We start from the raw sequence: 27,348 nt of genomic DNA, 5'->3' as shown, positions 1-27,348 counted from the left end.
GAGACCACCATTCACTGATCTCTTAAATAGAAACTCAGATGCTTCCTTGGCCCCTCCCTTCCCCTCACCCCTTACAGCCCATGAAGGATCAAACACCTGGCCTTGCCACTCTCTTCCTAATATCACTGCCCTAACTCAGGGTATCCAAGTCTCCCATCTGAACCAGGCAGCTCCTTCACTGGTGTCCCTGCCTCCCTTCCTTCCCCTAGAATCAGTTCTCCTCACCAGCTGGAGTAATCTTTGCAAAACACATATCTAACAGTGCCACTCCTGTTTAAAACCTTTGCATGTTCCTTGCTGCCCTAACCAACCTGGCATGCAGGCCTGCTCCTGCCGCTCCCTGCTTTGTGCTGCATGCACCAGCCACAACAGCCTGCCTCTGCCTGCCTGCACATACTCTTGATTTCCTGCCTGCATTTGTCTGCCACCCTCTCTGCCTGCAATCCTTCCCTTCTGGCCCTTCCCCCACCCCACCCCAGCCTATTGCTCACATACTGGCTGGTTTTTACTTAGCCTAACTCAGTTCAGGAGCAATTGACTGCAGGCTCCTTGAGGGGAGATAACATGACTTAATCATTTTTGTGCTCCCGATTCCTGACACAGCACCCTGCTCAAAGTAGATGCTTAGCGCAGTTTGTCAAATTAAAGAATTTGGTCTGGCCCCTTGTCCATCTCTAGGGAATAGCCCCATAGCCCAGGCCCTCATGGGCTCTAGGATGTGCCCTGAAGTAAAACAGAGAAGCTGCAGCACCTGCTCTCTGGTAGCTCACAGCATACTAGGAATACAACTATAAAATAGCTCATTACAGCCATACTCTTTGACCTTTGACCCCTGGAGTGGGCAGGCCATTCCCCAGACCCGCTCTAAGAAGCCTCTCCTGGGCACAGGTCAGCCTGCACATACCCGGCAGCTTTCTCAGAGCTCCTTCTGACCAGGAACCTGTCCCCAGCTTCTGTCCACCTGGTCCCAGTTGACCCTCTGAAGCCACATACTCCCCTGGGGAAGCTCTGCCACCTCACGTGTTTGGCTCTGCCAGAGTATGGCACGTATTTCTTGTTACAGAAGGATTGCGTATGGCCACCAGGGCACACCACCAGATCTCATGCTTCACTTCCCTCTTTGACCAGCCCAAAAAACGTAATCTTCCCAAGCTTTGTACCTTTCTGGACCCTCCCTTTGAATCCTCATCTGAGAAATACATCCATGTCATCCCTGGGTTGTGGAGTTGTAGTGATTAACTTACAAAACTGCTTGCAGTTCCACCCCACGTCATGTTACTTCTGAAGTCACTTGCTGTGCTTTCTCGTTGCCTGGACTGCCCTGCCCTTCCACGTTGCCTGCTGAGGCATTCAAGACCTAGGCCCTTTATTGTATATTTAAAACAACTGAAAGAGTGTAATTGGAATGTTTGTAACACAAAGAAATAATAGGCACCTGTCCAGTACTTACCATGTTCCTCGAACCTACAAGCAGTCGTCAGGAAATTGCTGATACACATTTTTATGACTCTCAACCATGAGAGTCCCTCTGAAGGACTGGTTCCCCTAGAAGATGCCACAGATGTGACAAACTTGTTCCAGATTAGGTTATAAAAACCTCCGACACTATATCCCTGGCACCTATCAAGAAAGGTGAGTCAGCCCACCCAGACTGCCCTAGAACCCTAAGCTGGACAGAAACAAAGGCCTGGGGTGGAAGGAGGAGGCCGCTCTTGCCTTTTTGGTTTTGCACACACTGGGGCCTTCTTCCTGGAATGTCCCATCATACCTGCAACTGGCTGGCAATCTCCCTCTCACCCTTCAAGCATAAATGTCAGGCCGACACAAATGGCTCTTCCCATACTTCCCTCTGTGCACCCATCCCATTTGGAGCCCACAGTTTTCATAGCAGCCTTTACCTCTATGGCACACACCTTGTTTGAGGCCCCTTTATGGGTGCCCCTGCACCTAGTACAGAACTTTTTTGCTAAACAAATGCATAAGGCTTCCTGGAGAGGGATTTAGAAGAAAGTGGAAGCCTTCTTCACCCAAGAATGGTAGTAGCCACCTGGGGCACTAAGAGACTCAAGTCTAGGCCTTACTCTTCTCCTTTTCTCTGTAAAATGAGAGTTGAAGTTCCTGTTCTTTCCCGCTTGCGATTCGAGAAAGACCAATAATTCATTTAGTTAGCGAGTATTAAACCAGTGTTGGGCTAGTCTCAAGAGTCCTCAGAAAATAGGACACCCAGCACCTGCTCCCATGGAATACAGTCAGATTGGGGGCACACCCTCTCCCCCAGATACAAGGGCACAGGTAGATGAAACACCTTACACTGTCTGTCTCTGAGCTTCCGTGTCCTGCGTAAAATGGAGATAACACCTACTTATCAGATTATTAGGAGGATGGAAGAGTTACTGTAAAATACAAAAGCTAATGGTAACTGCCATTGCTGCTGCTATGACTACCATTATTTTTACTCTTATTGGTATCCCACTCCTTGCCACTTACAAATTGCTTTCATCACCATTAACTTGTTTGATCTGCATGTGGGGCTGACACAGCATATGTGACTGTTCCCATTTCATAGAGGAAGAAACTGAGGCTCGAAAGGAATAAGTATTTTATTCAAAGTCAGTCAGCTGGTAAGTGACAGAGGCGGGACTCCATGCTGGATCCTGTAACTCCTGCCCTCTCCACTATACCACCCTGTAGATGAATGCATGCCAGAGAATACAGGCCTGCAAGTTAATGGCTAGATGTGGTGTGGTGGATCTAGAGAGTGAATCAAAAAGGGCTGTTTCAGGTGAGTTTTCAGATGGTCCAGTAGTGACAAGCATGGCCAGGAGAAAGCAGAACACAAGCCAGGTGGCCACTGGTACTATGTGCTGGGAGGCAGAGCAGCCTAGCTGGAGCTCGTGGCGACGGGACTGGGCAGGCAAGGGAATCGGGCTGCCTGTGTAGAGGGCCCTGACACCATCTCTAGCCCAAGAGCAGTGACCAGGAGAGGGTCAGGGGACAGGGGCTCCTGAGGCCATGTGCTGAATGGCTGAGCAGGCCAGATTAGAATATTACAGAGAACGTTTTCCAGGGAGTCAGGGTACGAGGAGGTACTGTGGCAGCAGAGAGCCAGAGGAGGAGAGCTGACCTTTCTCCAAGCTCCCGTAGTAAAACGCAGGCTCAGGCTCAGCCAGAGCTGAGGGTAAAGCCCAGGGTCTTTGTTTCTTCCCCCTGTAAACTTAAGCAGGTTACCTAATTTCTGTGTGCGTGTTTCCTCACCTATAAAATGGAAATCAAGTCCCCTGCTCTGCTTACCTCACAAGGCTGAAATGAAATTATGTCTACAGAAGTTCTTTATAGACAATGAAGTGTTACAGAGTCGGTTGTAAATACGTTTGCTGGCCACAATTTGAGCAACAACACCTATGGCCACATCCCACATGGGCCCATCCAGGTCTCTGTCCCAGCCTTTATTCTGGCCTGACGGGATCCTCAAGGCCCATAGCCTTGGTTCTCAGCCACCCTGCCAACCACACACACTGGGGCCCGCCTTCTCCAGTCCTTCCTAGCCACCACCATTTTTCATTCTGTCGGACTGTATCTGCTTGGCTGTTTTTCTCTTCAGATATTATTAGAAATATCCAGAGTTGTAATTGTTTAATAGTTGGCATTTCGCCTGCTTCACAGGGGACGCACATGAAGCCCCCCCCCAGACTCATGCCCTAGGTCGGGCAGAATTGACCAGGGACAGCTGTGCAGTGAAGTCTGCGTGGCATTATAAAGAGCTCTCTCCCAGGTGCATTCTTAGAAAAGAAGGGGGGAATGGTGGCCCCAGGCATAATTCAATTCCTCATTCTCCATGGTGTTTTTGTACTGCACAGCCCGGCAGTGTGCAGCTCTCTGCGGGCTGGGATGCTACCTTAAAAGAAAAGGCAGGATCAGAACCCCAGGTACATGATACCCTGGGGAACCCACGTAGGGGGATGCCTGGGTATATCTGCTTCCCCAAATACCCCATGAAGCTTGAACTCAGTTCATAGTCAACTTGTTTCCAACCTAGACTCTTAATTTAGTCAACTTTTAGAAGAATGTGGCTCCTTTCAGGTCACCGCTCTCATCCCTGCCCTAACACACATACACACATGTCCATACATAGTATTCACAAGTCTAGCCTTTGCCATTTTAATATCTACACTTCCTCAGATACCCACACTCTCAACTCCCTCTTTCTGTAGGATACCAGGGACTCCCCGCTTAGCCAAGCTTGCACTTTTCTCTCTTCATCCCCAGCATTCAAGTACCTATGAGGTCTGTGGGTTCCCTTTATAGCCAACCTTTCCAGAGATCCTGGGCCAGTTAGTTAGACTCTTACCCAGGAGAGAGGTTGTACTGAGCTTTTTCTCAGTCCTCTTTCAAGATTCTCAGGGGGCATTTTCTGGGCAAGCAGAAGTGGCTAGTCTGATGTCCGTGAATTTGCACAGCTTCCATCTGTTTCTGCTGAGGCCTGAAGTAGAGAGAAAGTCGTATTTTAGGTAGGAACATTAGAGATCGAGATGAGAAAGACCACTGGCCTGAGGTGGAACTCCTAAAATAGTATTCCAGATCTTCACAGTCTGATCCCACCCCAACACGCCTCATGATCATTCCTGTCTCTCCACCTCTGACATACTGGCCACCTCTTCAAATCCTGCCCATCCTCCATGATCCGTCACCAGTCCTGCCTCTTCCAGAGAACCTTCCGAGACCTCTGCAGTCACTTCTTTGAAACCCAGCCACACAGTATAGTAGTTAGGATCTTGGCAACTCAAGACTGGCAGACACATCCCAAACACTATCAAATCTTTCTCGATTGACTAGTGTTCCAGGCCTTGTTCTCTGACATCTATTCCTTGGCTAATTTTCCCTTGACACCCTGGGAACCAGATCAGACATGCTGTTCCATTTGCAGACTGACCTTGACATTACACAGTGCTCTGTCTCTTTCCTGCTCCTGACTGCCATGTTTCCATTAATGCAACCAAAATTCATACTTTTTTGAGCAGCCATATGTTACTTTAAAAAAAAAAAAAAAAGACGACGGGTTTAGAGAGAGAAGCAACTCTGCCATCTACTAGTTGTGTGACTTGGGCAAGTCTCTATCTGTTGCCTCACTTTCGTGTTCAGTATAATGGAGTTGAGAATACTACTTTCCTCTCCGGGTATTTGTGTGGGTCTTGAATAGATACATTATTGGTGAATTTTCACATTGTGCTTAGCATACAGCATGTTCAGTGCATGATTCTTCTTGCAGTTCTGCCTCACTCTACCTCCACTTGTATACTTGAGCAATGTTTCTGAGCCTGATTCTCCTACTCCACAATTAAGTGCTTAGTTTTCTCAGATTGAATGCATAGCCCTTGATTACATACTCCCTCTTGAAGAGGAGGTCAGGTCTTACTCTAGCAGAGTTGAGCCTCCAAGGAACCTGGTATCTATCTGTCCCACTCCCCATGCTCCCCACTCCCTCCGCCACTGGAGGCTATGGTTAGCATCTCTGGTAACTGGGTGGCTTATTCCCTTCCATGCCCCGAGCTCCACATTGCCTTTGATTGGCTTCCAGAAAATGCATTTGGCTGTGTTTCCACTTTCTGACCCAGACAGTGGACCAGACCTTAGTTTCCCCAGATAGGAAAGGATCCAGGGCTCACATCCCACATCCCCAAGGGCCTGCCATGGGCTTCTGCCTCTTGCATTTGCATAGGAGGCGGCCCATAGTCCCACTAGCGATGAGTAGATGAGTAACCAGTGAGAGCTGAAGTTCCTCTCAAATTCTCCTTCACCAGTCCCCCACCCCCTTCACCTCCATTCACCATCCACCCGCCTTTCAGTTTCCCTAGCAACACTGAGTGCTCATCCTGGAAAACTTTATCCGAAATCTGCTCTGGGCAGGTTTCCAAATCCATGCTAACCTGATTAGGTGTCTCTAGGGGCCTCGCCAGCTAATCAGATTAGGCAGCACTAATGGTAGTGAGGACTTTGAGTGGGCGCAGAGCAGTAAAACATATTGTATACTTAGTGATAATTATCCTGCCTTTTGTGTCATTGATTTATCTGCTTCCCTCCCCGTCCCCCGTCTTGTGTGTTTGACCATAGCGATCCGGAGGAAGGAGAATGGCTGGTACGATGAAGAACACCCTCTGGTCTTCCTCTTTTTGGGATCATCTGGAATAGGTAATTGGGAGCAGATCATCTAGTGGGGACGGAGAGCTAGGGTAGTGCCTGGCCCAAGCCTGACAGCCTCAGCTGCTGCGGGCCAGGGTCAGCAGGTCCACCTCTAGGTCAATTTCCATCTCTGAAAACAACAGCCTCCAGATTACAGAGCCACCAAGAAAGAGGACTCTGTTACCATCTGTCATGTTATGAAGAGTTGGAATTATGCCCCTCCCTCTGGAAGTTGTGGTGCTAAGACTGATTCATCTGGAGGACCAGGCCCTTCAGGGCCCATTAACCCTGGTCCAGCCACTCTGCATCCACAGAGCCTCCCCTTCGGGAATAGTTGAACCACCTCCTCTGCCCAGCACACCAACCATGTTCAGTGCAGCCTAGCTGTAAATGCTAAAGAAGGCCCCTAATGACCACCGCGGTGCCAGATGCATAGCAAAATTAGTTGCAGTAAGATGGGTTGAGTATTTTTCTAGCCAGTTGGGCTGGATTATCTGAGGCATTCTTACCCCCTCATTCTCTGCCCTGACAGAACCCCACCATTCCTTCACTACCACCTCCCACAATGGTCCTGATGGGAAATTTCATGGTTTAGTTTCCTTCTCTTCCCCTCCCAACATCTTCATGGGCCTCTCCCTCAGATGTAGGCCCCCAAAAGGATACCACCACCTGACCATGAGGCTCCAGAACTTGACTTTTATACTAGTCAGGGATTTCCAAAGGTTACCGTCCACCAAGTGGCCCTTCAGAGCCCCCGCTTCAGTACTATCGTTCCTTCTCTGTGTTACAAAGAAGGACCGTGAAGCCACAATGAGAGGTACTCTTCAGCCCCTCCCACCCTCTATCTGGCATGTGGTTCCAGGGCCTGGCTAAATGGCAGGACTGTGGGTAGTGAGAGGGATGCAGGGCAGTGAGCCAGGAGGGCCGGGTACTCCTAGGAGAGGTGAGGTTTGTACTAGGCTTTAAAAAGCAAGTGGGTTCTGGATTGTAAAGTCAGCCTGTCACTCTTAGGATGGTGCTACAGAGAAAAGGCCTCAGTCCCCGTCCCAGGAAAATTAAGATGCAGTACAGACTTTGATTTTGGTCCCAGCTTCACCATTAACTCCCCAGGTGACTGTGGGAGAGTCATTGATCCTTTGTATGCCTCAACATTCTCATCCATAGAATATATTCTTTCTAGTATCCATGCATTTCTAGTATTCTTTCATTCCAGCAGTTAGTCACCTGGTTGTAACCCAACACCTCTCCTTTCTTACTAGGAAAAACAGAGCTGGCCAAGCAGACAGCCAAATACATGCACAAAGATGCTAAAAAGGTAAGGACTGGGACCTAGGTCTGATCTACAGATCGTGGAGACCTCACCACTCCTGCTATCCCAAAAAATCTGACCCTCTGAATTTAACAATAGGCAATCAAAAAGATAGGCCCTGACCCAGGACGCAGACCTCAGCTCTGGCCCCAACTTGGCCACCAGTTGCTCCAGAGATTTGGGCAAGTTATCCCACCTCTTTATGTCTCAGTTTCTTCATCTGTAAAATAGGAATAATAATCCTTGCCCTGCCTGACTCTTGAGGAAACAAAGTGAGATCCGCCATACAACATTTTCAGGCATCTATGCCATGCCAGGTGTTGAACTAGATGCTGCTAATACAGCATTTATTAAGATACTCCCCCTGCTCCAAGGAGCTCAGGTTGGAGAGGCAAACAGCTTTAGAAAGACACCATTACTGTTCAGTGCAGTCATGGCTGTGCTAATGGGAGTCTTGGGGGCTGTAGGAGAAAACAAATAGGAATAAGAGGATGCCTTGTTGCCTCTTACTATCCTGCATGAGCTTTTAAACATGGTTTCTTATGTCTTGAGCCTGGGGTGCTTATAGTCCCCCTTCCTCTGTGGCTCAGAGCCCTGGATTCTCCACAGGAGAGGGCCATCCCCATCCCCTGTTTGTTCACACTCAGGCTTTCCAAGGCCTGCTCAGTTTAACTTTTTAGGGAGGCAGGAAATGCTTTTGTGCAGAGACAGCAATCCTCGGAGAGAGTGCAAAAACATTTCACTGAAAGCCAAACATTCTTCTACCAGCCTTCCCAGCATCCAGGGCAGGAGGTCGCCCGAGACCCCAGATGCTCTTGCTCTTGCCTTTCTAAGGAAAGCCACCCTGGCCAAGACAATGAGGAGTTGCTTAGGCCTCTGCCAGCCAAGTGGCCCCAGCAGCAGAGTCTTGGACTCCTGTTCTCTTTCTGGCCTGCCTGCCCCACTGGTAGCCACAGAGACAAGGTAGTTCAGATTATGTCCTCCTGAGCCCCCTTCTGCTTCATAAATGGCTGAAGGCTCTTAAACCCCCAGCTCTGCCAGTAGCTGTGCTCTGCCTCCACCAAACCTGGAGCAGACCCACTTGACAAGCAGGCAAGCAAGAAGCAGCACGTAGCATGCTAATGCGCTCCAACTGAAATCGCATTTTTAAGTCAATTCATCAGGTTGGCAGCGATTGAAACAATTAGCACTCTGGAAAGGGCCATAAACTAGCAGGACTATTAGAGAAGATGCAGTTACGGGCAGGAACCACCTGATTAGGGATGAAGAATTCTGAGTGGTTTAATTTTGATACTGTCAGAAAGGTTAATATTTAATTACAAATATAATCTCCTTATCCAAGCTGTCTTCATATGTCTTCATACATAGTGGAAGTAGAAGGAGAGTATGTACTGACTTGCTGGTGTAGAAAGGAGAAGGGGCTTGTTAAAAGACTAATAATGCAAGTAGTTTTTTAGTTGGCACATCTGAATGGGAGACAGATTTACCCCAGTGCAGGATGACATTGGTATGCTTCAGTGCATGCCTCACTCAGAAGGAAGTAACACCATCACCCTCGGAGGCAGCGCACTGTGGTGGACAGAGCTCTGGAGCAACCATTCTTTACTTCAGGTTCCAGTGCTTCTACTTTATACTGGCCCTAGGCAGGTGAACTTTACCCCTTGAAGTTTCAGCTCCCTTGCCTCAAGGTGAAAGCCCTCCAATCCGCATCTTAGGTTATAGGGAGCATCAAGTGACGACGCTGTGTGCTTATCACTTATGTCATCACATCATGGCGAGCACACAGCAAGTGCCTGTTCCTTGACTTGCATGTATTCATCACTTCCTGCTTACCACAGCAGCGCCCCATCTACTCTCCCATTTGATTATATGGGGAAGTTGGCATGGATGCTAAATTAGACCCACTTTTCAGATGAGAAAACTGAGGCCCTACACCATTCTTAGGCTTCCCCTGTTAGGGGAAGAAATAAAACCAGAATCAATCCAGTCTCTCAGCTCCTCACTGTGATACCGTTGTTCTCAGCTGCTCTAGGAAGCTAGATTGGAAACTTGCCAGTGTGTCCCCATTTCACACTGGGAGATGAGAGGCATGAGAAGCTCCATAAAAACGATCATGTATTTTATTTTTAAATCATAGGTGGTGCTTCTGTGAAACTCCTACCTGTACTAGCCCTGTGGGTCAACTCATTACAGAATCTATGTTTAGCATAGATACTTTATAGCCACATGACAGGCATGTTTGAGACCTGCCTTCGAAATCCAAGAGAGCCCTGGACTTTAAGCTGTGTAACCAGTGTGCCTGGGGCCCAAAGAGCGATGTATGGAAAGCGCCATTCACAGAGCCCAGTGTGAAAGAGACTTTTACCAAACAGAAGCTCCCTTTAATTTGTCTCCCAAGACGGCTGATGAAATGAAAGGAGCACTGGCCCAGAGTTTGGTGACGTGAATTCTAGTTCTGGCTCTCTGATCCCTAGTTTCTTCATTTGTAAAGAGACACTGACACCTCCAGATCTTGCTGCTTCAGAAGGCATTCTTTGTACATTTATATGATTTCTTTATCAGATCTGTGAACTTATTTTTTTTCTCTCATTAGCCTGTGTACTATTTCTTCCAAACTGAGTGGCTCTGTTAACTTTCATTACTAGAGCTAATAAGCCTTGAGAAGGAACCTTAATGGTGTTCTGTGATATCATTATAAGGTAGGGTGGTGGAGCCCAAAAGACTTAGTTCTAGTAGCAATATGATGAGGGATAAAGAGCAAGTATCTGAGTCCAGCTGCCTGGGTTCAAATCCCAACTGTACCCTGCTATGTGGAGTTGGCCAGGACCTCTGTTTACATCATCTTTCTCATCTGAAAAGTGGGCTCCATAATGGTGCCGGTCTCCCTGGATTGTTCAGAAGGTTAAATGAGATAGTGATGTAAAATGTTAAAACGCCATTCTTGGCATGTGGTAAGCAATCAGTACATGTTGAATGTTACTTTTATTGTTCTTGCCTCACTTTGTTGATAACCCCAAGCTAAGATCATGTGAAATCAAAATGATGATTCTGGCCAAGAAAATCAAGCCCAAAAACATGTTCAAAATTACCCAGCAAATCATTAGAAGAACTAGGGTGAGAACCCGGGTCACTTGACATAAGTAAGCATGAAAGTCTATAGTCCATGTGTCGTCAGACATTCATTGGCATCTGGACACAAAGCTCAGAACTCTTCAGGTGAAGACTGTCAGGAGCCCAGCTGATTGGCAGAGGGGAAGCTATGAGGCAGTGTAGCATGATGGCTAAGAGCACAGACGTGGAGCCGGATTGCCAAGCGCGGGTGACCTTGAGCAAGTTACTTTAATCTATGACTTAGTTTTCTCATCTGTAAAGTGGAGGTGACAGTAGTGCTTGCCTCAGAGACTTGTACATGTTCTAAGTGCTTTATAGCTTGCTTAAAACAATGCCAGGCACATAGTAAATACCCAGTCAATATCAGCCATTATTAATCAGAGACCCATCTTGTGGCTTCCAGCCCATTGCTTCTCCCAGCTTCCCCATGGCCATCCTCCCACCCTTCCTGAAACCTGCAGATCTGTTGACTGAGCGGCCTAGGGACCCTCTGGAAATCCTTTCTGGCTCATGCCCCATGTGGCCTTAATAACTTCTCTAAGTCCTGTCCCACCTCTTGGATTAGATCCTCAGACCCCTGGTGAGGCAGGGAGAGGAGCCAAGAGCCTTGTGTAACACAGGACAAAACTGCAGCTCAGAAAGGGGAGGCAGCATGTCCAGGGTTTCACAGGCAAGCAGAACTAGGACTGGAACCTGAGCCCCCTGGCTCCCAGCCTAGAGTTCTTGCACCCTGTATCTCAGCTGTAGAATGACAGGACAGAGAAAGAACTAAAAGTACATCACGGCGTGAATTTCTGACCAGTGGCCAAGCTAGAATATGGCCCTGGATTTCAGACATAGCTACCTCCCCGTGAGGGTCTTGGCACCCCCATCATCGCCGACTCTCTGGTGAAGCAGGATTCGGTGAATGCCGTCTCTTAGACGCGGGCATGTGCCAGTAGGAGAGGAGCCCAGGGGACTGTGAAGAACTCTGGTCTGGTTGTGGCTAGACAGGGCACCTGTGGATGCCTTTACAGCTCCCTAATCAGGTCATGGTTCTTGAAAACCAGCAGGCATTCCGCCTGTGTTAACTCTTCAGATCACACACTGCAAGCTGTTCTCTTCCCCAGGGGCTAACCGTGGCCCTCACCCATGGGGCCATTTCTTCGGAAATCACCCCTACACCCTGTGGTGGAGAGAAAAGGGTGGTACCGCTATATTATTGATTTTTTTTTTTTAATGAAATGAAGAAATGTAAATACATTTTAAAATATATTCATTTTGAAGAAAAGTAAATCAAAGGGACATGGGCATCACACAGACTTTCAGAGTTGAGAGGCATTCTGGAGCCATCTGAGTGTTTCTCTCCTCCTCACATCACAATCCATACTGATCGTGACTAACTTTGTCCATGTCTGCACCATCCGATGGGGTGCTCCTTAAGGACAGAGACCAAGACTTGTTCCCTGTTGTAACTCCGGTGTCCAGCACGCACAGGATGCCCTCAGGAAACGTGGACGAGTGGGTGGATGATGCGGTAATCAGAACAGGAGAGGCCTCCCTGAAAGAAGACACCTCAAGTCAGATTAGAAGGTCAGGTATATGATTTGGGTCTTTTAAGGAAGAGAATGAGGGACTCGTAGGAAATGAGTACACAGAAAAGGAGAGAGGAAGCCAGAAAAAACATCCCTTGAGCGTGAGATAGAAGATCTTGTGTTGGTGTGGTGTGAAAGCCTTGGGGATAGTTGAGGTGCTTTCCTCCCTAACCCTTCTCTTCACTTTCCGGCCTCCAAACGGACTTAGTGCTTGCTTGTTTCCACACAGGGCTTCATCAGGCTGGACATGTCCGAGTTCCAGGAGCGACACGAGGTGAGTGATGACAGTCTTTGAATGAAGCATGGTTTGGAGGGCTTGTCAGCATGACTGCCTGGGTCTTAACATTTGGGCCTTTGGGCCTCAGATAATTCCAGCAGCCTTGGGATTTGTCATTGGGAGCACAGGTGTGCAGCAGGGTCACTGATTTGTTTCACATAGGATTTGCTCTGAAGAATAAACAGAGAGAAGATCTATCTGCCACACCAGGAGACGGACAGCCAATCGTCTCGGTTGAGACAGGCAACCTTAATAGTATATAAAGTCATCTTCCCATGCATGCCCCATGTTGGAAACTAAAAGCACAGAAAGGCCTTCCTAGCATGTTTCCTTCCTTCTACCAGGTGGCCAAGTTTATCGGGTCCCCACCAGGCTACGTTGGCCATGAGGAGGGTGGTCAGCTGACCAAGAAGTTGAAGCAGTGCCCCAATGCCGTGGTGCTCTTTGATGAAGTAGACAAAGCCCATCCAGATGTGCTCACCATCATGCTGCAGCTGTTTGATGAGGTGAGAGTCACCTCGGGCCAGGATGGAGCGGGAGGACACTGGAGATAAGGGGGACTGTGAACAGCAGAAAGCGAGGGCCCAGAGGCTAGCTGGTCATTCCTCGGCTTCCTGCTCCCGCATGTGTACGTTCATTCATCCAGCAGGTGCAGCTTAGCCCCTCTGCACTAGGGCCCAGGTGGGGCACTCAAGGGAAGACCAGCTCTGCCTAAGAGTTGAAATTGCGTGGCTGCTCAGGCCACCTTCTAGAGAGACATGGTGTGGCAGAGGTGCCATGAGAGAGAGACGTGAATTTTTAGTTCCAGCTCTGCTCCTGACTGGCTTTGTGACCTTGGCAAGTCACTGCCCATCTCTAGGCATCAGAGACCTCATGTGACAAACGAGGAGGCTGAATCAGAGAAGCCCCAAAAATCCTTCTGCCTCAGACAGCTCTTGTTCCTCCCTGTGTGCCAAACATCGTCTCCTGCAGTTCTTTAAAATGCTAATATTGTTGCTGCTAATGGTGAGATGCTGATACCCTGGTTCATGGAGTCTTTCTCTTCTGAGAATCTGAGGGTTCTTACAGATGGTCCAGTTCCCCTGCTGGTAGGGGTAAGTTCTAAATGGAGAGAAGAACTTAATTCTGTCCAGTACTTTCTGTGTACTAGACCTGTACTAAAGACGTTACAGCCATTATCATAATCCTCATAAGGCAGGTAGAAAAATTCCTACCAGGCAAAGGAGAAATTGCTCATTTTTTACAGATGAAGAAACTGAGGTTCAGAGAGATTATTAAAGACATGCCTAAGGCCAGAGCTGCTGTGTAAAGAGCCAAGATCGGGCTACAGATATGTCTGATCCCAGAGCCCCAATTCTCCCCCCATACCACTGTTTACCTTGAGCCAGGCGAGGGATTGCTTACCATCATGGAAGAAGATGAATTCCACCTTTTCAGAGGCCCTGCTCCATCAAAAGAGCATGAGGAGCCAAGGACTGAACCAGGGATGAGGCCCCTCTTCTCCCATGCAGGGACTGTATTAGCCAGCACCTGGCCATGAGTCCAGCTCACCTGTCTACCTAGCCTCCTGCAGCCCTGGGAAAATAGGAAGGTGGTTTGCTTCCCATGTCACAGGAGGCCACAGGGAGGGGACTCCTCCAGACCGAACAGCACATCAGGTACCAAGCCAGGAAGACCTAGATCCAGATCTCCTACCAGCTGCTCACTGCCTTCCCCACCTGGCCCAGCCTCCTTGCCCCTGCCCGTTTTGTTGTGTCTTCCTAGCCCTTCAGCTGCTCCCTGCCCTGAACCTCCTGCTGAGGAGAGACCAGTCCTTCAGAGATCACACACTCCATTACTCACATGTGTACGCTGAGGCCTCCACTCCATTCCAGCCTCTTGATGGGATTCAAGTGCACAGCTATGGCCAGACCCGAACCTGCCCTCTGGGAGCTCTCTGCCTGGTAGACAGGTGGAAAGGAGACATGGTAGTAGCTGGCATTTTGTGTGCCATTCACTGTCTTCAGAGGCTTATGTGTATCAATTTAACCCTTTCAACAACCCTCCAAAGCTAGCTATTATTATGGCCTCTGTTGAACAGATGTGGAAACTAAAGCAAGGTAACATTAATTCATTCACCTATGGTCATGCAGCTGGGGGGAGAGAATCAAGGATTCAAACTCAGGCAGCCCAGTTCTAGATCCTGCAGCTTGAATGACCACCATGTATGTAGCTAGGGCCAAAAGAGTGAGGTCCGTCTCAGTGAAGCACTGAAGGGACGGGACCATGCCACTCAGGGAGGGTGAGCATCGCGGCCTGTTTGATCTCTGGCCTCCCTAAGAGAGGCACCTCTGATGGCATTCTTGGCCCAAAAAGACAGAAGGCAACTGCTGACTGAAGTACAACTAGCCCCACATGAAAGCCCTGTCTCCCCCTCCTCCGTCACTTCACTCCACTGACTGCCTTTTAGGGATTGATAGGAATTCCTTCCTGCAGCTGTTGTCGCCCCTTCCCCCAGGCCCAGCCTACAATGCTCATGGTTCCATTGACCAAAGCTGCCATCCAGGTTTACTCGATTTAGGCTCTTTGAGGACGGGCCATTGTCATGTTCACTTGAACCATTCCCAGAGCCCACAAAGGCAGGGGAAATGTTGTATTGACTAATTTAATTCAATAGTAGTTTAGCAAACCTTCAAAGAGTTAGTAAGTGCTAAGTGAACAGAGTGGAGGGGCTGGCAGTAGAAACCTAATGTGCAAAAGTACAGGGCATGAAACAGCCTGGCATGCTCAGGGAACTGCAGCTCGTCAGTACTGCTCAACTGCAGAGGGAAAACAAGAACGGAGTGGTAGAGAGAAGGTAGGTAAGGTAAACAGGGCCCAGTTAAAATGCCAGGCACAGAAGTTTGCATTTCTCTCGTAGAGAGTAAGGAGCCTTTGAAAGACTTTAAGCAAGAAAGAAACAGTCACATTTTCACTTTACAAAGATGCCATGGTCAGCTGTGTAAAGAATGGATGAGAAGGGAGAGAGTCATTAACAAGGAGACTGCTGGGGAGCCCAAGCTAGGGCTGGGGAGGCCATGGGCTGGAGAAACTACTAGAAGGTTGACTGAGGAGAGAGGGAGGAGCCAAGGGTGGGCAGTTGGCTACTTCCAGTTGGCCATCAGCTGAGGCGGCGAACACTGTGGAAAGCAGCAGATTGGAGAGGAAGGTGAGGCACTGAGGTGTGGAAATGTTGAAGGTGAGATGCCTGAGGGACATCCAGATGGAGATGGCCAAGAGGCGGTTCATCAGTTTCATGGGTCAGGAGTGTAGGAAAGGTCTGACTGAAAATTGCAGTTCAGGAATCCTTCAGCCCAGAGAGGTTAATGGAAGCCACAGGAATAGATGAGGTCTCTAACCCAGGGAGTGTATAATGTGCAGAGAAAAGAGGGCTACACACAGAGCTTTGGGACTTATCAGGGAAGAGTCAAGACAGACTCGCCAGAGAGGTAGGAAGTAAACCAAGCCAGACACGGTGGGTCACACCTGTAATCCCAGCACTTTGGAAGGCCGAGGCGGGCAGATCACTTGAGCTCAGGGGTTCGAGACCAGCTTGGGCAACATGGCGAAACCTTGTCTCTACAAAAAATACAAAAATCAGCTGGACATAGTGGCGTGTGCCTGTAGTCCTCACTACTCAGGAGGCTGAGGTGGGAGGATGGCTTGAGCCTCAGAGGCGGAGGTTGCAGTGAGCAGAGATTGCACCGCTGTGCTCCAACCTGGGCAACAGAGCCAGACCCTGTCTCAAAAACGAAAAAGAGCAAACCAAAAGAATGTAGCTCATTCATTTATTCATGAGGCACTGTGTGGGGCAGGGACGCAGCCCTGTCCTCGGCGTGACCAGTGAGTGCGGAGACAGGCAACTAAAAATAGTTCAGTTCACTGTGGCCAGTGCTGCACTAGTGACAAATAGCAAGTGCTCACGGGAGTTGTAGGGGCACCTAATCCAGGCTGGAGGTGTGAGGGAAGCACCCTCATCCCTACCCAGTCCAGTTCTCCCAAGCCTGGACCCAGAAAAGTAAGAACCCTATTGCTCTCAGCAAAGCACCAAGCAGGACTAATGCTGGCCATTTACAGGTGACCCCAGGGCAGAAGTCCCAGAAAGAGACTAGTCCCCAGAGAGCCCAGTCCCCCCACTCCTCCCACCAAGGATTCCTATGTGAGACAGTGGGAAAGCAGCCCCATAACCCCGGGGTGAGCGTTCAAGCCCCACCCAGGATGTGCACGCTCTGGTGGGTAGAGGGAGGTGAGGCACAGGCAGCGTCCTGTTTGAGACACATCTTTATTGCCAAGGAAACTGAGGAGAGGTAGACATGAGCACTCAAAGTCACCCTTTGGGTCAGTCGTGCACTGCACCTGCTCCCCTCACCCATCTGGGACCCATCCTCAGGCCCAGTTATGAGCAGAGCTTTGATCTCTTAGAATGAAATTGCTGCTGGGTTATTGCTCTGGCCAGTATAGCAGTGTGTGAAGCCAGTCCTTGGGGATGAGCTCTGCAAAGTGAGTGTGGAACACACATACTGTCATATGCACATGCTTGGACATGTCACACACACACACACACACACACACACACACACACACACCTGGTCCCCAAAACTAGACCTACCCTCAGTGGATTCTGTTAGGTTGGAACCCATAAGCAGGGAGGTAAGAGTGAAAAGCTGCTGGTAAAAGCTCAAGGATATCCGCTTGCACTCTTGCTTCCCTTTTCCTGCCCCAAGGCAGGGACAACAGAGTGACCAGCTCCAGGACATGGATTACTAAGCCCCTTGTGAATAGACCCTTTGGGAATTAACAGTTTCTCAGAGGCCTGTGCCAAGGTCCAGTGGAAAGCAAGGCTGGAAAGTACACCCAGCATGCAGTAAGCTAGCTCGGTTGATGCACAGTCCTTTCTTCTTTGCTCCTAAGGGGCAAAACTGGGTTTACCATTATACTGGCTTTAGAAGCAAGGACTGACCCTGAAGCTCGGGCAGGACCCAGCATCCCTGGCTCAGGCAGGAGCCAACAGGCTGAGATCAGTGATGTATATCCCCCGAGCCACGGTTTCTGGCTTGGAGGGAGCTATGCTTTCTCTGCTTCCCGGAAGAAATCTCAGGCAGATCTCCTCCCTAGCACCTGTCCCAGTTGCATCTCTCCAGTGAGGAGCAAAGGATACAAACTGAATTTAGCAGAATTCTGAGAAAATTCTGTCAAAGGAAAGAAAATAGCATGAGGCCTCATTCATCCAGCAGCATTGGTATGACCTCTGTAGCCTGGTACAGAGGAAGGGCATGGGCTCTGAAGTCAGACAGTTCAAGTCTTGCCTCTACTGTATCCTAGCTGTGAAACCTCGAACAAGTTACTGATCCTCTCTGAGCCTCAGTTTCTTTGTAAGGTTCCTAACTGCACCTATCTCCAAGGGTGGACGTGAAGATTCCAGCCTCCAGCAAGCAGGTATCAAACACCTACTCTGTACTGGATGCTGTTCTGGGACACAGTGATGAACAAGACCCAGCCTCTGCCATCAAAGAGCCACTTTCCTACTAGAAGGAATACGATTGTACACAAAAAGCACTAAGCAGAGCATCTGTGATGAAACTAGAAGTCCCTGTCCGTGTTCAGTGTTGTCACTCTATTGCTTGCTGTCAAGGAGTCCCTGATCATTGCTTTTGTTATGATATAAAGTGCTGTTGTACCGTCATGCCCTTGAGGTTCGCTGAGTGAGCGGGGCTCTGTACCCTTGAACTGATTGGTCCCAGAACGCTGTACTTTTATCATTCTTCTGTCTCTGCCCTTTACTGTTTGCTCCTTTTCTCCTCCTGTGGTGCATCTTTCTCCAGTATAGATGCCTCCTGTGTCCCTTCTAGAAAGAGTTGAACATTCCAAGGAAACTTCCCAAGGTGGTTAAAGAAGCAATCTCATTTTTTATCCCTGTTAGGCCAGATGGCAGCTCCAAAGATAAGAGATTGTCCTGTTTCAATTCATTATATATCACCTACTATAGTAATTTTAGCTCTGAACATTCATACAGCTTGGTTTGCTAAGAATTTTTCACCAGATAACCACATCTGGTCCTCACGGTAGCCGTGTAAAGTACCCTCCCCTGAATTCCTGCAGCATGCTGGGCTTCCCTTTATCGTCATACTTAACATATTGTGCTTGTTTCCTGAATCTCACTGCTTCTGTATACTGGGAGCATGTTGAAGGCTCAGTGGGACCCCAGTACCCCACCACAGAGCCTGGCCCAGAGCGGGCCTCCAAAAAATGTGTTGGTTGCACAAGTGGATGGCTGTGACTGACTTCTGGATGCAGGGATAGTCGGGTGCCCTGAGAGATGCCAGAGAGCAAGTGCAGCCTCACCTGGAGGCACTCAGTAGGGAGGGCAGTTGCAGTGCAGGGTAGCGAGCACAGCAGCCAAGGTGCGAGTCCAGTGCTTGGAGAACCCAGAGGAGGAAGCAGCTGGCCACTGGGGCTGGAGGGAGACACAGGGCTCTCGGGAGGCCTCCTGAACTCTCAGGTGAGAACTGAGAGTGCTAAGGCCTGCCCAGGCACATAGCTCCCTGACTGTACATTCCCTTCCTTCCCTTCCCAGGGCCGGCTGACAGATGGAAAAGGGAAGACCATTGATTGCAAGGACGCCATCTTCATCATGACCTCCAATGTGGCCAGTGATGAGATCGCACAGCACGCACTGCAGCTGAGGCAGGAAGCTTTGGAGATGAGCCGTAACCGTATTGCCGAAAACCTGGGTATGGCGGCTGACCTGAGCAGTCTGGGCCAGTGACCAGGCCACCAGCCTATCTCCTGGGGAAGAATGGGATTGGGGCCCTGGGCCCAGGTGAAGGTTCTAGTGGGCAGCTCTGTCCCTAGCTGACACTGGGCAGACAGCAGGCACCATATCAAGTAGTGGGGGTTGAGACGAAAGAGACAGAGACCCCACTTCTTCAAGAAAGCCCCAAGTCTGTTGGGTGATAAGAGGGCTCCAGGCAGGAATGGACAGAGCTACACCAGGGTGGGGGGCCAGAAGCTGCCCAGGGTCTTAGGGGACTGAGGAGATGCGCATACAACAGATAGAGATGCTTTGGTGCAAGAAGGGGACAGCAGATCGAAAACTCTATGGCAGTGGACACAGCCTTGTTCACCCAGGGCAGCTTCCTACGTAGGTGGGCCTTGGAGAGGGCTGAAAAAAGGAGCACATCCGGCAGGAAGCTGTGTCTGTCATCTTTTCCATTCAAGATCGAGCCCTGCAGCCCCCTTCTCCAAGTCAGGACTCAAGTCTTAATCCTGACGTTTCCTCTCCTCTCTCCTCTCCCTCCCTCCCTCACACAACTCCAACCCTGAGGAACCACAGGCTTCGTACACATGAGAGCTGGAAAGGCCTCAGAAAGTGCCTGGTCAGAGGAAGAGACCAGGCTGAAGCCCAGAGAGCCTTAGACCTTGACCAGGACCACACAGACGGGCGGGATCAGGGCTCTTTGCATGAGCAGGCCAAGGGGCAGGCACAGCCCCAAAGTTCCCTGAGTGTGGGCAGTAAGCAGTTTATGATTCTGCCTCCACAGGGGATGTCCAGATAAGTGACAAGATCACCATCTCAAAGAACTTCAAGGAGAATGTGATTCGCCCTATCCTGAAAGTAAGAGGCCTTTCTTGGCACTTCCTGCTGGAGCCTAAAGTTTGGGGAGGGTGATCTTAGCCATCCTAAAGATCTGGAAGCCGCGTAATTTCCCCAGTCTTCCCCTGGTGTCTGGTAATTTCCCTAACCCCCTGTGGGTCACTGAGCTCATCCCACCCCTAACCTGGCCCTGCAGGCTCACTTCCGGAGGGATGAGTTTCTGGGACGGATCAATGAGATCGTCTACTTCCTCCCCTTCTGCCACTCGGAGCTCATCCAACTCGTCAACAAGGAACTAAACTTCTGGGCCAAGAGAGTAAGAGGGGACTGCCCATGGGTGGGGGCGGGATAGCCAGCCACTGGAAATCTGGAATGCTGGCCTGGGGGCGCCGCCACACACACAAAAGGTGGAGCACAGTGGTGTGGGGCCAGTGGCCCTGGCCTCAGGCCAGAGTGGCCAGAGATGGAAAGCAGTGGGCCACATGCAGGCACGCTTCCATCTGACCCATCTCAGGCCAAGCAAAGGCACAACATCACGCTGCTCTGGGACCGCGAGGTGGCAGACGTGCTGGTCGACGGCTACAATGTGCACTATGGTGCCCGCTCCATCAAACATGAGGTGAGCACAGGAGCCTGAGAAATGTAGGCGACTCCACACCTGCCTCCCCAGGGCCCCCTAGACCCAGTTCCTGAGCTCTCAGCCTGCCTCCCTATAGCTTGGTTGCTGGAATTATTCACACCCAGAGCGGATGCCCATTCAGAACCATAAACACATGATCACCAAGTAAAACCCCTGCTGGAGGGTAGGCAAGTATGAACCCCACTAGGACTGGGGAACTGGGCTGGGAGCCTCAGAAACTGAGCGCAGTCCTGTGAGCTAGCTGTTATGAGCCCCAGCTGGCAAATGAGAAAACTGAGGCTTAGGCTCAAAGGAGGTCTCTGAGTTGCCCTAGCAGTAAGTGATGGAGGCCAGCCTCCAGGCCGAGGGAGTGACCACTTCACCTCCCCGCCCACAGGTAGAGCGCCGTGTGGTGAACCAGCTGGCAGCAGCCTACGAGCAGGATCTGCTGCCAGGGGGCTGTACTCTGCGCATCACAGTGGAGGACTCAGACAAGCAGCTACTCAAGAGCCCAGAACTGCCCTCGCCCCAGACTGAGAAGCGCCTCCCCAAGCTGCGTCTGGAGATCATCGACAAGGACAGCAAGACTCGCAAACTGGACATCCGGGCACCACTGCACCCTGAGAAGGTGTGCAACACCATCTAGCAGCCACCTGCCTGCTCCTATGTGCCCTCACCATCCAATAAAGGCCCCTTGGCTGTGGCATGGCGACTGACTTATCTTCCCCTCATACCTCTCCCGTGTCTACCCAGTCTCACACCTGCTTACCTCCTCATAGCCCGTGAAGACCCCTTCTCAGCTCCAAAACCTGAAGGAGGAATTTCGCCCAACTCTGGCCCCTTTGTTATGGACCCATAACCTGCTAACAAGCCTTCAGGAGAGGAGCTGCCTTTCCACCCCCTTCAAGGCAAGGAGGGATGGAGTTCCCTTATTTCCTTCAGAATGATCCCCATCCCTCATAGTCGCCGGACTTTCTCATGTTCCCAGGAAGCTCAGAAGTATGGCAGCTAAGAAAACAGCTGGCTGGAAGAAGACAGGGACCAGACTGAACGGCCACCCTCTGCCAGTCCTCGTGCAACTCAGTCCCCAGAACTTCTCCACTGGGAGTGGAGGAAGAGCTCAGAGGCCCAAGCAGAGACGGTTCTGCAGTTTAGTGTGTAGCCTCCTTGTTCCATACCCTAAAATTCTAAGGGGAAGGGACCCATAGAAGCTTGCCTGTTTCTGCTACTATATTATACCCCCTATTCCTCCCCACCCCACGTCTTGGGGTCAAGCCAGACCCATGTTTCTTCAGCCTTGGGGACTAGGCCAGTGTTGGGCACCTCCAGGAGGAGGCGTGACTGGTTCCTTACCCTCCTCTACTTGGACTGAGCAGTAGTCCTCCAGATAACCAAGCAAGCTCAGCTCTGTGGGGGCCTCCTTCGAAAGACTAACATGGCAGACATTAGGAAGCATAGGGAGAGAAATTATGGGTTTGGCCTCTGCACATGTGGCCACGGAGTCGGCCTCAGCCCTGTCTGTACTGCTCTTCTAGCTAAACGAGCCTGGAACAAACATGCAGTTTATTCAGTCTGCAGAGGGTCTGGACACCGTCCCCCAAGGACATTTCACAGACCAGCCAATGTTTCAAGCCCACCTTAGCAAGGCACAGCAAGGCCTGGTGCATCCTTGGGCACCATCTATAGTAGCCCACTTTCCCCCACAGGCCCTTTGTGGAACCCGCAGGTAGTGTTAGCTAGTCTTTCAGGAAGCAGAGAATGGGGCCAGGAATCAAAGGTCCTTGGGTAATGGAAGCATGTCCTAACAGTATGGTGGGTGTGAGGCAGTCAGAATCCAGGGTACGGGCTCCCGCAGATGCTTGGATCACTGTCTACCCCTCAGGGACTGCTGCTCCCTACCTCAGTGACGGCTTTTCTTTTTTTTTTTTTTTGAGACGGAATCTCACTCTGTCACCCAGGCTGGAGTGCAGTGGCTGAATCTCAGCTCACTGCAAGCTCCACCTCCCGGGTTCAAGCCATTCTCCTGCCTCAGCCTCCTGAGTAGGTGGGACTACAGGCACCCGCCACCACCCCTGGCTAATTTTTTGTATTTTTAGTAGAGACGGAGTTTCACCATGTTGGCCAGGATGGTCTCGATATCCTGACCTTGTGATCTGCCCGCCTCGGCCTCCCAAAGTGCTGGGATTACAGGCGTGAGCCACCGTGCCCAGCCTGCTTTTCTTTTCTTTGTTTTTTTCCTTTTTGTTTTGAAGTAATTTTAGACTTACAGAAAGTTGCAGAAATAGTAGAAAATTCCCATGTACCTTTCATCTAGCTTCTTCCAATGATAACATCTTACAAAGCCATACGGTAGTTTACTAAAACCAGGAAATTGCTGGGTATGGTGGCTCATGCCTGTAATTCCAGCACTTTGGGAGGCTGAGGTGGGCAGATCACCTGAGGTCGGGAGTTCGAGACCAGCCTGGCCAACATGGTGAAACCCTGTCTCTACTAAAAAAAAAATTAGCCGGGCCTGGTGGTGCGCTCTGGTAATTCCAGCTACTTGGGAGGCTGAGGCAGGAGAATCACCTGAGCCCAGGAGGCAGAGGTTGCAGTGAGCCAAAATTATGCCACTGCACTCCAGCTGGGGCGACAGAGTGAGACTCCGTCTCAAAAAAGAAAACCAGGAAGTTAACACTGATAAACTACTACTAACTAATCTACGGAGATTCAAACCAGTTGTCCCGATGATGTTCTTTTTCTGGTCCAGGGTCCCACATTGCATTTTGTTGTCGTGTTTCCTTCATCTCTTGTCAGCCTGTGACAGTTTCTCCGTCTTTATCTTTCATGACCTTGACACTTCGGAAGAGTCCAGGCCAGTTATTTTATAGAATATTCCCCAATTTGAGTTTGTCTAATGTTTTTACATGATATGATTGAGGGTCTGCATTTTTGGCAAGACAACCACAGTGTGACATTGTGCCATTCTTAGTGCCTCCTAGCAGAGAGTGGTGGTAACATTTTGTTTTGGTTTTTTTTTTTGAGACGGAGTCCCACTCTGTCACCCAGGCTGGAGTGCAGTGGCGTAATCTCGGCTCACTGCAAGCTCCGCCTCCCAGGTTCAAAGTGATTCTCCTGCCTCAGCATACTGAGTACCTGGGATTACAGGTGCCCGCCACCACACCCAGCTGATTTTTGTGTTTTTAATAGAGACAGGTTTTCGCCATGCTGGCCAGGCTGGTCTCGAACTCCTGACCTCAGTTGATCCACCCACCTTGGCCTCCCAAAGTGCTGGGATTACAGGCATGAGCCACCGTGCCCAGCCTAGGTGGTGGTAACTTTGATCACATGGCTAAGGTGGTGTGTGCCAGGTTTCTCCACTGTACAATTAGGAATTTTCCCTTTGAAATTAATAAGAATGTTATACTTTGAAGCTGTGTGAATGTCTTATTTATCCTTAAAATTTTGCCTACTGATTTTCGTTTCTGCCATCAATGATTCTTCCTTATAACAGGTATTAATGTTATGCTTGCCTAATGGTGACTTTGTTTCATTATTTTACCTGTATTTATTAATTGGTATTCTACTATAAGGAAGAGCTGTCCCTTTTCCCCATTTATTTATTTGATAATTTATATCAGTATGAATGAATGGATATCTGTTTTATTCTGCAGGCTATAATCGAATGCTAACATAGTTTATTTTGTTGCTCAAATTGGCTCAGATTTGGCCAGTGAGAACTCATTGAAATTGGCACCTGTGTTGTTTCAACATTGCCTCTGTCACTTTCTAAGCATTTTCTGGGACAAGATGTTTCAGGCTTACTCACATGTTCCATCTCAGCCCTGTTATCAGTCATTTCTCTAAGCTCCCAGTTCCTTTTATTCCAGAAAAAAAGGAACTTAGAAACCAAGTCTGGAAACCAAGATCTGGACACAAAATATACTCCTGGCTAGAGTATCATTGGCAGAGTGTCATTGCTTGTAGGCCTTCTCAGCAGACAGAGCTAGAAAACATTTATGTATATATGTTAAAACAATACGCAAATACACACACTGAATTTATTATTCTATCTATCCATCTGTATGTTATTAAAAACCATGAGCCAGGTATGGTGGCTCATGCCTATATCCCAGGACTTTGGGAGGCCAAGGTGGGAGGATCACTTGAGCCAGGAGTTCAAGACCAGCCTGGACATCATAGCAAGACCTCATCCTCCAAACATTTAAAAAATAAAAATTAGCCAGGCATGGTGGCACATTCCTGTAATCCTAGCTACTTAGGAGGCTGTGGCAGGAGGATCGCTTGAGTCCAGGAGGTTGAGGCTGTAGTGAGCTGTGATTGTACCACTGCACTGCAGCCTGAGTGACACAGCAAGACCCCATTTCATATTTTTAAAAATAAGTAAAAATCATGAGTTTAGAATATGGTTTTAATTCAGTACCATAGGGTTTGTGACTGCCATTTTTATAACCTTACTATTCTTTCTGCTTTTTCTCCTGCTCTCTGTGTTTCTGCTCCTTTCTTTCTATTTGATGTTTAGACTTCCCATAGAGGCTCTAGTTAAGTCAGGTAGTAACCATCCTGTGTGCAGTATTCCTACTAGATGGAGGTCTTATGCCCAGCTGTCAGTCCGTTGGTTCAGTTAACTGTGGCCAGGAATACTAGGCATATAACTCAAAATCAGATAACTTTTATACTAGAAAACCCAACAGCCACCTTCCTGAGAATAGGATAAGGAGACAGGGTAGAACCTTAGATTCTAAGGAACCTAATTAAGAATCACTTCTGGCCGGGTGTGGTGGCTCACGCCTGTAATCCCAGCACTCTGGGAGGCCGAGGAGGGGCAGATCACGAGGTCGAGATTGAGACCATCCTGGCCAACATAAGGAAACCCCATCTCTACTAAAAATAGAAAAATTAGCCAGGCGTGGTTGTAGGTGCCTGTAGTCTCAGCTACTCGGGAGGCTGAGGCAGGAGAATCTCTTGAACCCGGGAGGCGGAGGTTGCAGTGAGCCAAAATTACACCACTGCACTCCAGGCTGGTGACAGAGAGACCCCATCTCAAGAAAAAAAAATAATAATAATAATAATTACTTCTTCCAGAGATTCTCTGCCAGATCTCCTAGGTGGTGTTGGACCCATATCTTTTACTTCCATAGCATCCTGGGCAACACTCAGCTCACTTGTGCTACTTGTTCTGTGTCTTCATCACTGGAATGTAAGCTCTATAAGCTCTAAGAGGGCAGATACCCAGCTGTTCAGCCATTCATAGAACCTGGCACAGTGCTCGCACATGACAGATGTTCCTTTATTATACTTGGGTGAGTGGATGGGACCTGCAGCAAGTGCAGATCTTCTCAGTGGGCCCTGGAACAGAAAAGTATTGTTTGTTTGCTCAGCATATTTTTATTTGTCATGTTATTGTGGCCAGGATTGGAGCTTTGAGAAAATGCAGCAAGGTGAGACCCAGATTTCTTTTTTCCTTTTTTTTTTTTTTTAGACAGTCTCGCTCTGTCGCCCAGGCTGGAGTGCAGTGGTGCAATCTTGGCTCACTGCAACCTCCGCCTCTAGTTCAAGTGATTCTCATGCCTCAGCCTCCTGAGAATCTGGGACTACAGGCGTGCACCACCACACCCAGCTTTTTTTTAAAAGATGGGGTTTCACTATGTTTGCCAGGCCAGTCTCAAACTCCTGGTCTCAAGTGATCCACCCACTTTGGCCTCCCAAAGTGCTGAGATTACAAGCATGAACCACTGCACTCGGCCCCAGATTCCTTATTAAGGATCCTAGAATACATGTGACCAGACTTGGAAATGAAAGTGTAACATGTTTATTGTTCAAAAAGAGAAACTCAAATGTGTGTAGTGATTTTAAAATTTAGGGAAATCCCTCAGTATAGTAGAAGAAGAAAAAGAAATTTAGGAAAGAAACACATTTAAACTATAAAAAATAGAAAATGGACCAAGAAAGATAAAAGCTAAACTTAAGGTAGAAAAAAGAAAAAGAATAAATTAAAAATTCTTTGAAAGCACCAATAAAATAGATAAAACCTCATGAGCCTGATAAAAGGGGAAAGGAGCCAAAAAAAAAAATTAGGAATGAGAAATTAGACATAACCATATATATTGAGGAATTTAGAATAATAGAACTCTATGGCAACAAATTTGAAACCAGAGCAAATGGATAATTTCCCAGCAAACACTGATCCTAGACATAGTTTGAATAGGTCAATTGATTACCCAAGAAGAAATTGGAAAGGTGATTAAAATTTCATCCTTTTTCAGCACCATAAGATGGTGAAAAATAAATAAAATGTTATCCTTCCAAAAGATTGTTGGCCAGGCATGGTGGCGCACACCTGTAATCCTAGCACTTTGGGAGGCCGAGGCAGGCAGATCACTTGAGCCCAGGAGTTTGAGACCAGCCTGGGCAACATGGCAAGACCCCACCTCTACTAAAAATACCAGGCATGATGGTGCTTGCCTGTAGTCACAGCTACTTAGGAGGCTGAGGTGGGGAGAATTGTTTAAGCCCAGGAGGCAGAGGTTGCAGTGAGCCAAGATTGTGCCACTGTACTCCAGCCTGGGTGACAGAGCGAGACCCTGTCCCAAAAATAAAAAATAAAAAATTGTGTTTTAGATTTTTAATTGAAAAATACATGGGAAATTGTACAAATCACAAGTATGC

The 27,348-nt window shown here is 48.9% G+C and overlaps 1 protein-coding gene across 1 annotated transcript in view; it reads left to right on the top strand.

Moving 5' to 3' along the window:
• CLPB (caseinolytic mitochondrial matrix peptidase chaperone subunit B) overlaps window positions 1–22,252 on the top strand; it is a 152,126-nt gene extending 129,874 nt beyond the window's left edge. The window contains exons 8-16 of the mRNA XM_023209529.1: window positions 6,109–6,186; window positions 7,437–7,492; window positions 12,401–12,445; window positions 12,793–12,954; window positions 19,041–19,197; window positions 20,008–20,081; window positions 20,257–20,376; window positions 20,575–20,679; window positions 21,077–22,252. Of these exons, the coding sequence (XP_023065297.1) occupies window positions 6,109–6,186; window positions 7,437–7,492; window positions 12,401–12,445; window positions 12,793–12,954; window positions 19,041–19,197; window positions 20,008–20,081; window positions 20,257–20,376; window positions 20,575–20,679; window positions 21,077–21,325 (1,046 nt within the window). The 3' untranslated portion in view covers window positions 21,326–22,252. The remainder of the gene's footprint in view (window positions 1–6,108; window positions 6,187–7,436; window positions 7,493–12,400; window positions 12,446–12,792; window positions 12,955–19,040; window positions 19,198–20,007; window positions 20,082–20,256; window positions 20,377–20,574; window positions 20,680–21,076) is intronic.
• The last annotated feature ends 5,096 nt before the right edge of the window (window positions 22,253–27,348 follow it).

The sequence above is a fragment of the Piliocolobus tephrosceles genome, chromosome 13 (genome assembly GCF_002776525.5).
Source record: "Piliocolobus tephrosceles isolate RC106 chromosome 13, ASM277652v3, whole genome shotgun sequence".
Classification (NCBI taxonomy): Eukaryota; Metazoa; Chordata; class Mammalia; order Primates; family Cercopithecidae; genus Piliocolobus; species Piliocolobus tephrosceles.
This window is presented reverse-complemented; position numbering and strand designations above follow the sequence as displayed.